We start from the raw sequence: 13,580 nt of genomic DNA on the forward strand, positions 1-13,580 counted from the left end.
CAATAATCTGTGGTCTGTGCAGCCCTTTGAGACTCTTTGTGATTAAGGGCGTCACAATTAAACATGACTTGACTTGACTTGACTTACCAAGAGCAGACTTGCTCGAGTATTTCTCCGAAACCTGCTTCAACTTATGGAGAGCGGCTTGCAGCAGGGACGGAAGTTCCTGATTCGTGACCACTTCCTGAGGTGTGACAATAATAAAGATCAACATTTTATCCTTAACAGGAAAGGTATTTGTTCCAGAACACTAGTTACAGGAGACTCCAGGGATACAGCATCCCCACCTTTTTTGGATTCCCAAAAAGAGACAAAATTCAAACTTTCACCGTGCAATGATTATTTCTAAGATGCCTTTCTGCAATTACTCGACATCATACATAATGTTGATCTTCCATTTGTTTGCATCAAGGCATCATGAAAATGTTTATATGCTGTGTGCTGAACTATTTCCCATCATGTCTCATCATTCACTTCAGAATCTTGAGTGTTTCCTAAAGACTTTGTGAATCTGAGATACAATATTGTATTGTTTGTAATAAATACTTTGGGTCCAAAGGCTAAGAGTGATGCAAGAGGGAGAAAAAAAATCATCGTAACCATGAAAACGAAGCTGACATAATCAAGAAATACAAAGAAGGCCCACGAATGACTACCCTCGCTAGGTTGCATGGCCTTAACTAATTGATGATTGAGACTATTATTAAAAATAAGGAGGTGGTTAAAACTAATCATTGAAAGTGGACATTTTTAAATATGTTTGGTTTTTAATCTTCACCCCCTGCATCCACCGGCTACTCCACTGTAGCAGTCACGTCACACCTAAAGTAAATAAAATGTCCTTTTCCTTTTCATTTATATTTATTTATTCTGTTATTTATTCAAACAAATGTACACTGCATAGTACACAAAAATAATTCATACTATACACTATTTTGTTATCATGATGTTTTAATCCGGGGTACCATGGCTGTGTACCACAGTTTTCTATCCCCTTTGTGATCCTTTCTTCAGTCAAGATTAATGTCATACATCTGGGTCTAGTTTACTCAAGTACTACCGGCATACTCGGTTGTATCCAGGTCTCATATGTATCGTGTCGGGAAAGTGTCCCAAAAAGAAGACAACTCACATGCCATTCGTGGAGCAAAAGCCGGATCGCCTCTGGAGAAAGATAAGGCCTCTTCCACAAGAGTACTCTGGTTCTGATCTGGCTAAGCAAATCCAAAACTGTATGACGGTGCTGGCAGTACTCCAGTTTGATGCCGTGGTATTTAGCGCTCACTCTCACGCTGGTGAACCTATGATATAAATTTGAGTTAATTGTCACCAATGGTGAGCCTAGAAGATGGTCAGATAGCTCCAAAAGCTAGGCAATTAATACCCACCGTCTCTTCAGATCCTCCATCTTTTCAATCGGAACCAACGAGTTTCCATCCTCATCCTGGTTTTGGAAGGTCTGGAAAATTTTTATCTGCTGGGGCATCTCTTCAAGGCACAGCTGGATCACATATACAGCAGAAGAACATCAATTTTGTCCGAGAGGGTCAATGATTTGATGTTGTCCACAGCTTCTCACCTGGAGTTGTTCCTGTTTCTCCTTGGCTTGGTCTGAGGCCCTGGCGTGGTCTTGAGGGTCACTTTCCTCCTCGGCTAGAACACCTTCTGTCCTGAGCAGCCAACGTGCAACCCCATCCAGAGGTTTTGGCAAGCTCACGTCCAACTCTAGCTTGTACTCTCGTAGCTGTCACAAAAACAATGGTGGTGGTATTAAGGGCTACACCATTCTTGCTTTAACAAGTGACGATCCATCATCACAGGCTTGTTAAGAAACGAGTACAGCAGACCCCCGAGATACGGTCACCCCGGCTTACATCATTTTCACTTTAAGGTGTAGAATGAGATGTGTTTCCGTCTCCTGAAGTTATATACTATTTCCTAAGTTGTTTTATTCCGGTTATACTCAAAAACACTTTGTGTCACCTTAGCCTTGAGTGGAACCTTTTAAACGACTGTGCTTTGGAAAGTTTTCTTTGGTTTTCTTATCACCTCCCCGGGGGGGTTAGAATGTGTGTGTCGTGCCCCATTCTGTCCGGACGGCGGTGACCTCTCACCCTTCTCCCAAGCTTCAAAGGACAATGGGGAAATTCACATCAACACGGCACGGACCAATCAGCCAGAGGCCTGGTCGTGGGGCTGGACATTTGATCGCCATGTGTCTTAAAAGTGGGCAACCAGGAAGCCCTCGCTCGCTCTTTTTACAGTTTTACAGTTAATTCAACTTCTCTGACTTCTGAACATGCTTCTACTGTGTGGAATTAGGAGTCAGATTTCAGTTTAATAAATGTTAAAACCTTACACTCCCCTTTACAGCATTTTCCCAACTATCCGATTTATGTCCAAAAATTATAACTTCTGCTATTGGTCCATGTCATAACATGCTGCTTCATGTGCTTCATGAAGACTTTGCGAATCTGCGATGCAATACTGTACTTTTTGTACTGTATTTATTCACTATGGGTCCCAAAGGTTGCAGTTATGCTAAAGGGGTAAACAAAAACATGATAACCATGGAAACCAAGCTTACGATTATCAAGAAATACCCAGGAGGCAAAGGAATCGCTAATCTTGCTAAGTTGCGTGGCTGAATGGCTGAACTCCCTCCTACAATGTCTATCTTCCTTCATTCAGTTTAGAATCTTGTGTGCTTTGGAAATATTTTTCGCATTGGCGATACAATACTGTCATTTTTGTACTGTAGTTACTTTATGAGTGAACCTGAAGTAGGAATCAAAGAGTCAATTGTGTGATACCCTCTAAATGAGTGGGAGAACTTTATATTAATTCGAAAAGTATTGAACACAATTTCTATTGTTTTATTTATTTATCTACAGGGTTGAAAACCAAAGAGAATTTACAGTATTGCTGCAGTGCGTTGTCATGGGGGTAGGAACCTTTGTGAGGTATCTGTTCATCAGATCATTGAATGGATTCAAGAAGAGTGGTTCACACAGCCTCATTCCAATACACAATCTTATTTTACAGAAACCCTGTGGATGAGGCCTAGGCCACTTTAAATCAATAGTGTTGAGTGTAAACAAAACCCATGGAAACAAAGCTGGCCATGATCAAGGAATTCAAAGAAGGCAAAACAATTCGCCGAACGGTACAAATATTAAGAATTATGGAAGTGATTAAAGCAAGAGAATCTTCTAGGGGTGTGATAGTCCTCGCAAGTGGAATTTTTGAAATAAGTCGCCATCACCTCCCCCCTTCTGCATCCACCTGCTACTCCATCAGACCAGCTAATGTCACGTCAAACAAAAGTTATACAAAATTTATTTTTTCCTTTACATGTATATTGATCTTTAATTAAGGTTATCTAATCATATGCGCGTATAATGTCCCGGGTTATTTTAATGTTTTTATTTTCTATCTAGGGTACAGGGGGTTTGCTGATTTCCATAGGTCTCTATCTCCCACAATAGGCCATTTTAACGTTATGTCATATCCCCGGGTGTACTGTAGTAAGAGTCTACCTTTTCGTTGAGGGCATCCCAGGCCTCTCGTAGTCCTCGCTGCTCCTCACTCAGGGTAGAGCTCCGTCTCATGGCCGTCAGAAGAGGGACTATTGGACGTCGCTGCTCGTTGAAGGACACAACAAAAGTTTGGAAAACCTGAAAAACACATGCACATAAAAATCACCCGCTTATCATTTCAGGATCTGGCACGCCATCTCCCCGAAGAGGGTGGCAACCAGTGGGATCTGCGCTCACCTACACTCGAACGATCACAAACATACATACCTGATAGCGCTCTGCATAGCTCTCGCCCTGGGTAGATTCCCAACCTTCTAGAAGCTCCTCGTAGGCCTGCAAAAGCCAGCATGAGACTTCCTGTGCCTTGCGGTCAGGGTGTGCCTGGGAACCCAAAAGACCAGTATTTTCATTTACTTACTGGCTGAATTCTTAGTGATCAGGTAGGAATTGAATACATAACAACATACCACATACGACAATCAATTGATTTATTCGTAGCACGCTGCAGCAAGACTGAATTTGCTGTCACTCAGCTAGCTAATCAAGCAATCCAAGAGCCTTCAAACTGCTGTAATCCCCACAGTAACTTATTTTATGACTGGGTAATTTAGTTAAACGACCTTTGAGCCTGTTCTACCGCAACATTTTAATGCCACCTCTCATGCACCTTGTAGTCTTGTTTTGAGAGGATTGCTGTGGTGATGACAAAATAAAGCTATATCTGCATGGGTTCTGCACCGGCCTACCAGAACCAAATCAGAGATGAACCAGTCCCTCTAACAACCCACAAGGCATGATGGGAAATACCTGCCGCAGTGGAGAAGCAGAGATAGCAGGAGTGTAATTGACGGGCAGGGTGACCGGAGATGGTGCTTTAGGAGGACGCAGGTACTCAGTCTGTGAGAAGGAAGGAAGGAAGGAGGAAAAGGAAGGAAGGAATTACAGAAGAAAACATGATGTAGGAGGTTAGTCAAGAGAGAAAAAAGGAAGGAAGGTAGGAAATAGGAGGTCAGGAAGGAACAAAGGAAGGAAAGAAGGATGCAGGAGGCCAGGATAGAAGGAAGAAGGGAAGAAAGGAAGAAAGGAAGAAAGGAAGAAAGGAAGAAAGGAAGAAAGGAAGAAAGGAAGAAAGGAAGAAAGGAAGAAAGGAAGAAAGGAAGAAAGGAAGAAAGGAATCATGGAAGAAAACATGATTAAGGAGGTTAGTCGAGAGAGAAAAATGAAGGAAGGTAGGAAACCGGAGGTGAGGAAGGAACAAAGGAAGGAAAGAAGGAGGCATGAGACCAGGACAGAAGGAATAAAGGGAGGAAGGAAAGAAGGAAAGAAGGAAAGAAGGAAAGAAGGAAAGAAGGAATTATGGAAGAAAACAAGATGTAGGAGGTTAGTCGAGAGAGAAAAAAGAAGGAAGGTAGGAAAGAGGAGGTGAGGAAGGAACAAAGGAAGGAAAGAAGGATGCATGAGACCAGGTCAGAAGGAAGAAAGGGAGGAAGGAAGGAAGGAAGGAAGGAAGGACGCAGACGGCCAGGAAAAAAGGAAGGAGGCAAGTAAGGAAGGAAAGAAGGAAAGAAGATGTAGAAGGTTAGTCAAGAAAGAAAAAAAAGGAAGGAAGGAAACAGAAGGTCAGGAAGGTACAAATGAGGGAACGAAAAAAGGATGCAGAAGGTTAGGAAACAAGGAAGGAAGGAAGGAAGGAAGGAAGGAAAGAAGGAAGGAAGGAAGGAAGGAAGGAAGGAAGGAAGGAAGGAAGGAAGGAAGGAAGGAAGGAAGGAGGGAGGGAGGGAGGGAAGGAAGAAAGGAAGGAAGTCATTAAAGGAAGGAAGGATTTTCAAAAAGTATCACTGCAGCTAAGATTCTGGAGTGCACACATGCACGTCACGAGACGAGATTCGATAAATATGTCGATTGGTGGTTAGATTTATAAATACTAAGGAATTGTCTGATGCGCTACAAAAGCTAAGCTGCAGTCAAGTGGCTTTGTTGAGCGGCTAGAGAAGAAAACAGTGACAAAAGTCAAAGATGACAAGCGCCAGGTGCCTGAATCACTCCTTAAACACCTGTCAACAATAACAAGATCGGCTATTGGCGAGCGAAAGGCTGCAGCCAAGTTGCACACTTAAGTGGCTAGAGAGGGAAGCAGTGGGCAAAAACATCTCTAAATGACAGGACTTGGCGACCATCATATGCAGGGCTTAGCTGTGGAAGATAAGTGGCCTTTGGGGGCTGCAAGGCACTTTTGGCGCAAAATCATCATTTCTGTAGTATAAAATGGCCGCTAAACATGCTCACTTTTTCAAAGTAATTTAATATAATACTTTTGCTAGGCAATTGGGGGAAATTGTTTGGGAAATAGTAGTAGTGGCTGACCTGTAAGGTGTCCTCCTCAGGCACAGGTGCGTCTTTGGAGTAGCGCAGGAACTGCGCCACGTAAGTCATAATGGACTTCTCATCGGGTTCCCGGACGTCAACATCTGCATGGGAATCATTGCAGGACTCTTATCAGTTTTTTTTCAGGACCTTCCAACTCCTGACCCGCCCACCAACTCCCACCCCAGAAGGTAAAAGAGTAACAGGCGAGAAAATTCTAAACAAGAAAGCGTTTCATATTGCGGCGGGGTCGGCAGGCAGCGGGCCGATCAGCCGACACTCAGCTGTCCCTCAGGCGGAGCGCGGGAAAACACACGACTTCTTTCACACGCTTGTGAGACTTGTTCATGTCGATTTATTCGTGTCCGTCGCTAGATTTATTTTATTGCCGAGCAATATAATAATAATGATAATAATAATAATTTCCTTTGTATTGTCATTTTTTGTAACAATGTACACAGAACGAAATGTCGATACACCTGACCCGTTGTAGCGAGTCGATGCAGCCGCAGCCAACAGAGGGCGCCGCCATGACATCGGTACAGAAAATACGAGCATTCTTCATGACAAATGTTACGAGGTTTCAACTTGTTTGTTAGCTTTGTGTGGTCTGGGGAGACGAGCAATGTTCCTTCTAATTTCCCACAGGTCTGAGCGTTCACACAAAGTCGGTGAGCAACGCTTGAAACAACAGTGAGCAACCATAATTCCAAGTGTGGCAAGATAATTAATGATCAGACATGTCCAAAACTTGACATCAAGTTACATTTTGCTGAGTTTCCGGCAATGCAAAATGATTTTTCTCTTTTGAATGAATTGTCTCATGTACGATTGCAAAGGTTGTACGGCCTACAAACGTCGTTTGTTCTTACAATTCTTTCACAAGATATCCATTTCTTTTTATTTCCTGACATATTTTGTCGCATAATATTAACATTTTTGGGGGCTTATTGAGTCGGTTGTAAGATACAGAACTGTACTTAATCACATTTTTTTAGAGGAAGTACAATGTTGGCAACAAGATTCACTTGATATCATTGGAAATTATTTGAATGCAACCAAACTTTTTCTTCTTTTTTCCGTGTTTTTTTTCTACTTTTTTAAAAATTCCTTTTAAAAAGTCTCATTGTGTTTATTTTTTCCGAGCTGTTACTTTTTTCTTTTTGTTCTTTATTTACTTTTTTCCTACGTTTCTTTCTTTTCTTTATTTCTGGGTTTTTTCTAAATTTTTCCTTCTTTTTTTCTATTCCTTTTGTTTCTTTTTTTCTCAGCTTTTCACTACCTTTTCATTTTGGTATTTTTTTCTTTTTTGTTCTATTCCCCCCTTCTAAGTCATTTTTTGCATAATTTTACATAATATTTGGTCATGTTGGGATTAAAGAAGCAAAAACAACCGGAAGAGCCGTTTAGGACCCGAAAGAGCCGGTTCCTTTTAGTGAGCCGAGCCGAAAAAGCCGGTTCTCGACAAACTTTGCAAACTTTACTCAACTTCATTCTACTTGGGCTCGACTTCAAAATACCGCATTTAGGACACAACGTCAACATTTCTTTCTTTTCTTTTTTTCTGGCTTTTTTTCTAAAATTTTCCTCCTTTTTTCTCAGCTTTTCACTACTTTTTCATTTTTTTCTTTTTTGTTCTATTCCCCCATTCCTTTAAGTCATTTTGTGCATACTTTTACATGATATTTGTCATCATCATGTTATCATGTTGGGATTAAAGAAGCAAAAACAACCTGAAGAGCCGTTTAGGACCCGAAAGAGCGGGTTCCTTTTAGTGAGCCGAGCCGAAGAAGCCGGTTCTCGACAAACTCTACTGACTTTACTTTCAACTTTGTTCGACAAAATAAATACAACTAAGTCTGCCATCTAGTGGTGAATGGAGATATTACACTACACGTTATAGTCCACTGCTGAACACTGGTGGTTAAGTACTTGCAGATTTACGTATCTGAATTTTTTTATTATTATTATGATAATGTTTAACTTATTTTTGGAGGGGCAAGCTCCACCCACTTTTCTAGAAAAATAAATACAATATATAATAATAATAATTATAATAATTTCCTTGTATTGTCATTCTGTGTAACAATGTACACAGAACGAAATGTCGATTGCACCTGACCCGTTGTAGCGAGCCGATGCAGCCGCAGCCAACAGAGGGCGCCGCCGACCACTTTTTAAGTCTTAGGAATGACTCGGCCGGGGCGCAAACCACCGACCTCCCAGTCTCAAAGCGGGCGCCTTACCATCTATATCTGCCATCTAGTGGTGAATGGAGATATTACACTACACATTATAGTCCACTGCTGAACACTGGTGGTTAAGTACTTACAGATTTACATATCTGATTTTTTCTTTCTTATTATGATAATGTTTAACTTCTTTTTGGAGGGGCAGGCTCCACCCACTCGTGTAGAAAAATAAATACAACCAAGTCTGCCATCTAGTGGTGAATGGAGATATTACACTACAAATTATAGTCCACTGCTGCACACTGGTGGTTAAGTACTTTCTGATTTTAATACTTGAAGATTTTTTTTTTCATTATTATGAGGATTAAGGTATTTTCCAGTCAGCTAATCTCACTTTTGTAGAAAAAAAGAGAAACGCCACTATGTCTGCCATCTAGTGGTGAGAGGATGTATTTGGATGTATTACACTACAAATTATCTTCCACTCCTGCCCGCTAGTTGTTGAGAAATTGCAGATTTGTATATACTTGTAGCTTATTGTATTATGGTTTACGATATTTTCCGGCTAGCTCCACCCACTTTTGTAGAAAATGAGAGGAAGGCAACTAAGTCTGCCATCTGGTGGTAAACTGATGTATTGCACTACAAATTCTAGTCGAATGTTGCACACTGGTGGTTAAGGACTTGCAGATTATGATATTTTACAATTTTGTTTTCCCACAGTGCTTATTTTTATAAGGTTTACGATATTTTCCAGCCAGCTCCACCCCCTTATGAACGAACCTATCATTGGCGACCTTACCGTCGGGTTCCAGCAGCCGTGGGATGTTGAGCTCCCGTTCAGCCAATCGGAAGGCTTCGTCCAGGTTCTGTTTGTTGCTCCTGCTGGCCGCCTGGGACAAGTCCACTAAATCGTGGCGCAAGGCCTGCAAGATGGCCAGGAAGACCACACCGCTGCGCCAGCTGCCCTTGAAGTCCTTCACGTTCACCGAGCATCCGGCCCTGAACACCATCGTGGTCAAACATCTCCACACTTAAGCTTCAATATTTCAGCCAATCGTACGCACTTGTGGCACTGCTCTCGGACCCAAAGCATGAGCGCCTTCTTGGCCGACATCCTGAAGCGGGCGTGGAGTGGCGACGCCCGGCAGGGGGCGGGGCTGCCGCCGGTAGAACGAGCGCCAAACGAAGAGCGAGAGTCCAGACTGGCCAGAGACTCCATAGACGACTGACGCGAATTGAAGGAGAGTCCACTGGCCAACTCCTCAATCTGTGGCAGGGCAGTGTTCATTTTACCTCTGAAAAGTGATGGGTCCCGGGGACTCGCATGCTCAAAAATCTATGGATCTATGGGTCCCCAAAATTTAGTGTTATAGAGGTTGAAATCGTAAATCGGCGACAAATATATAATATAAATCTATATATTCATTCAGTTAAATGAAAATGAAATGAAATGATCTCCATTTATATAGCGCTAACCTGCTTATTGGGAGTATTAGGGGTTCAGTGTCTTACCCAAGGACACTTCGACATGTAACACGGACGAGCCAGGATTCGAACTGGGATCCCTTGATCCCAAGACGAGCGCTCTACCTCCTGAGCTACTGCCGCCAGTATTAATCATCAAATTATTAATTCATTTTCTGCATCAAATTATTGTTGGTAATATACCGATTAAAGGGGTAACCACAAACCTGTCATTTTTTAAATTTTCTCCTTTCATACTTCCTTTTTTTCTTAACTTCTTTATGCAACATAATTCGTAATATCAATCATCAAAGCAAGTGAGCCTTTTGAGAGCCGGCTCTTTTTAATGAGTCGAGCCAAAAAAGCCGGTTCTCTAAAAAAAGACAGACTTCCTTTCACTACACAACGAGATCTCGTTGGCCGAAAACTCGAACCGCGAGACCAAAACAAAAATGGCGGATCTGCCTGAAGAAAAGCTTGGAGTGCGGTAAATCTTTGTTAAAAAAAAGTAATCGGGTAATAATGACAATTTTGTGGCAAAAAGGTTGCGTCCCGGGGACGGACGTTGATTTGAGACTATGCGTCCCCAGCAAAAATTATGCGTTTATGACGCGGGGACGCGGGCAACCGAGATTACTGGCAGGGTCATAAATCATTTTTAGTTCATGAGTGTAAACCCCATTAATAAGCGAGTTTGAAAAAAAAATAGAAATAAAAAGTCAATTTAGCAATTAAATTAAATTTTCAAATTTGATAGGAAACACATTGAAGTAAATATTTGATCAAATAACTAAATTATCAAATGAAATAAAATATTTTTACTAGCGAACAAAGATTTGTTGGTTTCAATAAAGTTTTGTAAAAAAAAAAAAGACATCATAGATATAGCAAGAACCTTTACTTCATTACTCGCTTGTTTTGACTCTACTCGGTGACGGTGAGTTTCACAATGGTCGAAAAACACGAATTGGACAAGTTCTTAAGAATATTTAAATCGTAATTGATATTTAAAGCTTTTTTTTCCAGAGTTAATCTTAAGAACTATCATTAGTTAATAATGAAAAGGATACTTAAATTATTTATTGCAAAATTTAAAATATTACAAATGTAATTTAAATGGTTATGTGATTTTTTTTCACAGTTTATTTTAGGAATTATTTTGAGATAAAAAAGACAAATACTACTTCATATAATGAAAAAATAATAAAATTTCAAACAAAAAACATAATGAAAAAATAAAAAATATTATGACGAAAATGAATGAAAAAATTATAAATAATTAGAAATAATAAATAAAAAGTAATAAATATACAAATTATAAATATATGTATACAAATATATACATACATACAGTGTATATATAAATATATACATACCGTATTTTCCGCACTATAAGGCGCACCTAAAAGTCTTAATTTTTTTCAAAAGCTGACCATGCGCCTTATAATACAGTGCGCCTTATATATGGCTCAACATCAAATCGCAAGGTCTCGCAACTTACGCAACAGCCGCCGACTCGATTTTCCCCCGAACGTGGAGTAGTCCGCGGTGTATGCTGGGATTTATATACCGGCGTTTCATTGGCTAACCAATGTGTCAATCATCATTTGAATCGATCACTATTGGCTAAAGTTATTCGGAGCCTCTGATAGGCTAGAGGGCCGAAACAAACCCTGCAATTGGCCGAAAAAGATGTGTCAATCATCCGTTAAATCGATCACTATTGGCTGAAGTTATTCGGAGCCTCGGATTGGCTAGTGCGCCAAAAAAAACCCTGCAATTGGCCGAAAAAGATGTATCAATCATCCGTTGAATCGATCGCTATTGGCTGAAGTTATTCTGAGCCTCGGATTGGCTAGAGGGCCAAAACAAAACCTGCAATTGGCCGAAAAAGATGTGTCAATCATCCGTTAAATCGATCGCTATTGGCTGAAGTTATTCGGAGCCTTGGATTGGCTAGATGGCCAAAACAAACCCTGCAATTGGCCGAGTTTAGCAATGGCGTAGCAAGCTTGCTAAAGTACACCATAAAGAAACATGTTTTATTAGTCTGTATTTGCAAATAATTTACTCTCCTGGATTTACTTCACTCACGGTTGTAAGAAGACCATGATTACGTATCATTATTGAACGTGAGAACTTAGGTGAGCTATGCGGCTTTATATTTTCCCGGTATCTTGTTTTAGAACAATCTTGATGTTTCTGTGATGAGTTGAGTCAATTAAACTCAATTCCAAGTGTTTATTGTCATATGAACAGTAAAGTTGCGAGCGAAAAGAAAATAGAAACTAAGGAATGGTTGGCATTTCTTGAATCCCAAGACTTTAACCTTCCGAATGATATTTGGAACGATGCATTTGAGTGACATCGTACGGACACCGCATCCGCACGTGTCTACGACACGTATTTGCTTCTTTGCAAGCTTTGGGAATGTTAAGGGGGTAATCAGTTGGACTGAATCATCTGACTGTTTTGTCGACGTTCCCATTGTAGCGCCTTATAATCCGGTGCGCCTTATCTATGGAAGATACAGGACCAAAAACTATTTTTTGGGGGTGCGCCCTATAACCCGGTGCGCCCTATAGTGCGGAAAATACGGTACATACAGTGTATATACAAATATTTACATACATACAGTGTATAAATATATACATACATACAGTATATGCATATAAATGTATAATAAATAAATATAAATAAGTAATAAAAAATAAAATCAAAAATATAAATAAAACTAATACAACTCAAATATTTGTTTGACTCAATGTTTGCCCTCACGTGATACTGCAGGATGATGGTCCAGATGAGGCCCAGAATGATGGACGGTTTTCCATCGATGATATCGGGAATGTTAATGTTGACCAGTTTAATCTGAAAGCAAACGAGTTCAACTCGTTAACACCAACACCAACCAACCGTCCGGATCCGATACTTACCGATTTTCGTCGGAGGAAGGCCAGGCCTTTCTCGATGTTGCTCCTGTGATGAAACGTTCCCCTGCCTCGCTCACGACTCTGACGGGGCCGGTATATGAGATTAGCATCCATGCTAGCATTAGCCTTTTTTATAGGGTTTTTTGGGACTCACAATCCGCTGGTTGCTCATCACCTCCAGAAGGTCCAAAAGTTTGGATCCATCTCGGAAGTCCTCGAAGAGATCCACCACCCTGCATGGGGGTCTTCTCTGAAGATGCAAATGTATTGTTTCTTTATTCATTATAAACAAAATATTTGTTATGGACACAAGGTTAGCTGTTAGCATTCATGCTAACATTGCATGGGGGGATTTAAAGCCACAGTCTGTAAGTTGACCACTAGACGGCACTGTATTGTCTAATGCGAACGAAAACTAGTGCCACGGAGCGTAGCGTAGCAGCAAGTTGCCACATAAACATGGCGTCGACCGATTCCACTATGTAAAATAAATGTTTTAATTTCTTTACCTATGATATTTTTTCAAATTGGCATTAGTTTGATAGTTCATGTATTTTGTTTTGTTTTGTTTTGTTTTGTTTTGTTTTGTTTGTTTTGTTTGTTTTGTTTGTTTTGTTTGTTTTGTTTGTTTTGTTTGTTTTGTTTGTTTGCTTTTGTTTTGTTTGTTTGCTTTTGTTTTGTTTGCTTTTGTTTTGTTTGTTTTTGTTTTGTTTGTTTTTGTTTTGTTTTTTTGCTTTGTATGTTTTTGTTTTGTTTGTTTTGTTTGTTTTGTTGGTTTTGTTGGTTTTGTTGGTTTTGTTGGTTTTGTTGGTTTTGTTTGTTTGCTTTTGTTTTGTTTGTTTGCTTTGTTTGTTTTTGTTTTGTTGGTTTTGTTTGTTTTGTTTGTTTTGTTTGTTTTGTTTGTTTTGTTTGTTTTGTTGGTTTTGTTGGTTTTGTTGGTTTTGTTGGTTTTGTTGGTTTTGTTTGTTTGCTTTTGTTTTGTTTGTTTTGTTTGTTTTTGTTTTGTTTTTTTGCTTTGTTTGTTTTTGTTTTGTTGGTTTTGTTTGTTTTGTTTGTTTTGTTTGTTTTGTTTGTTTTGTTTGTTT

The 13,580-nt window shown here is 40.1% G+C and overlaps 1 protein-coding gene across 1 annotated transcript in view; it reads right to left on the reverse strand.

The window, feature by feature from the left end:
- Positions 1-13,580, reverse strand: part of syne2b (spectrin repeat containing, nuclear envelope 2b) — a 95,513-nt gene that overhangs the window by 77,976 nt on the left and 3,957 nt on the right. Inside the window, exons 3-14 of the mRNA XM_088354986.1 lie at positions 12,650-12,745; positions 12,499-12,576; positions 12,341-12,433; positions 9,163-9,365; positions 8,898-9,097; positions 5,904-6,007; positions 3,807-3,920; positions 3,540-3,677; positions 1,580-1,744; positions 1,389-1,501; positions 1,133-1,301; positions 88-184 (exon numbers count right to left, since the gene is read on the reverse strand). Coding sequence (XP_088211112.1) covers positions 88-184; positions 1,133-1,301; positions 1,389-1,501; positions 1,580-1,744; positions 3,540-3,677; positions 3,807-3,920; positions 5,904-6,007; positions 8,898-9,097; positions 9,163-9,365; positions 12,341-12,433; positions 12,499-12,576; positions 12,650-12,745 — 1,570 coding nt within the window. The remainder of the gene's footprint in view (positions 1-87; positions 185-1,132; positions 1,302-1,388; positions 1,502-1,579; positions 1,745-3,539; positions 3,678-3,806; positions 3,921-5,903; positions 6,008-8,897; positions 9,098-9,162; positions 9,366-12,340; positions 12,434-12,498; positions 12,577-12,649; positions 12,746-13,580) is intronic.

This window comes from Urocampus carinirostris, chromosome 15 (genome assembly GCF_059441175.1).
Source record: "Urocampus carinirostris isolate Australia breed hairy pipefish chromosome 15, RoL_Ucar_1.0, whole genome shotgun sequence".
Classification (NCBI taxonomy): domain Eukaryota; kingdom Metazoa; phylum Chordata; class Actinopteri; order Syngnathiformes; family Syngnathidae; genus Urocampus; species Urocampus carinirostris.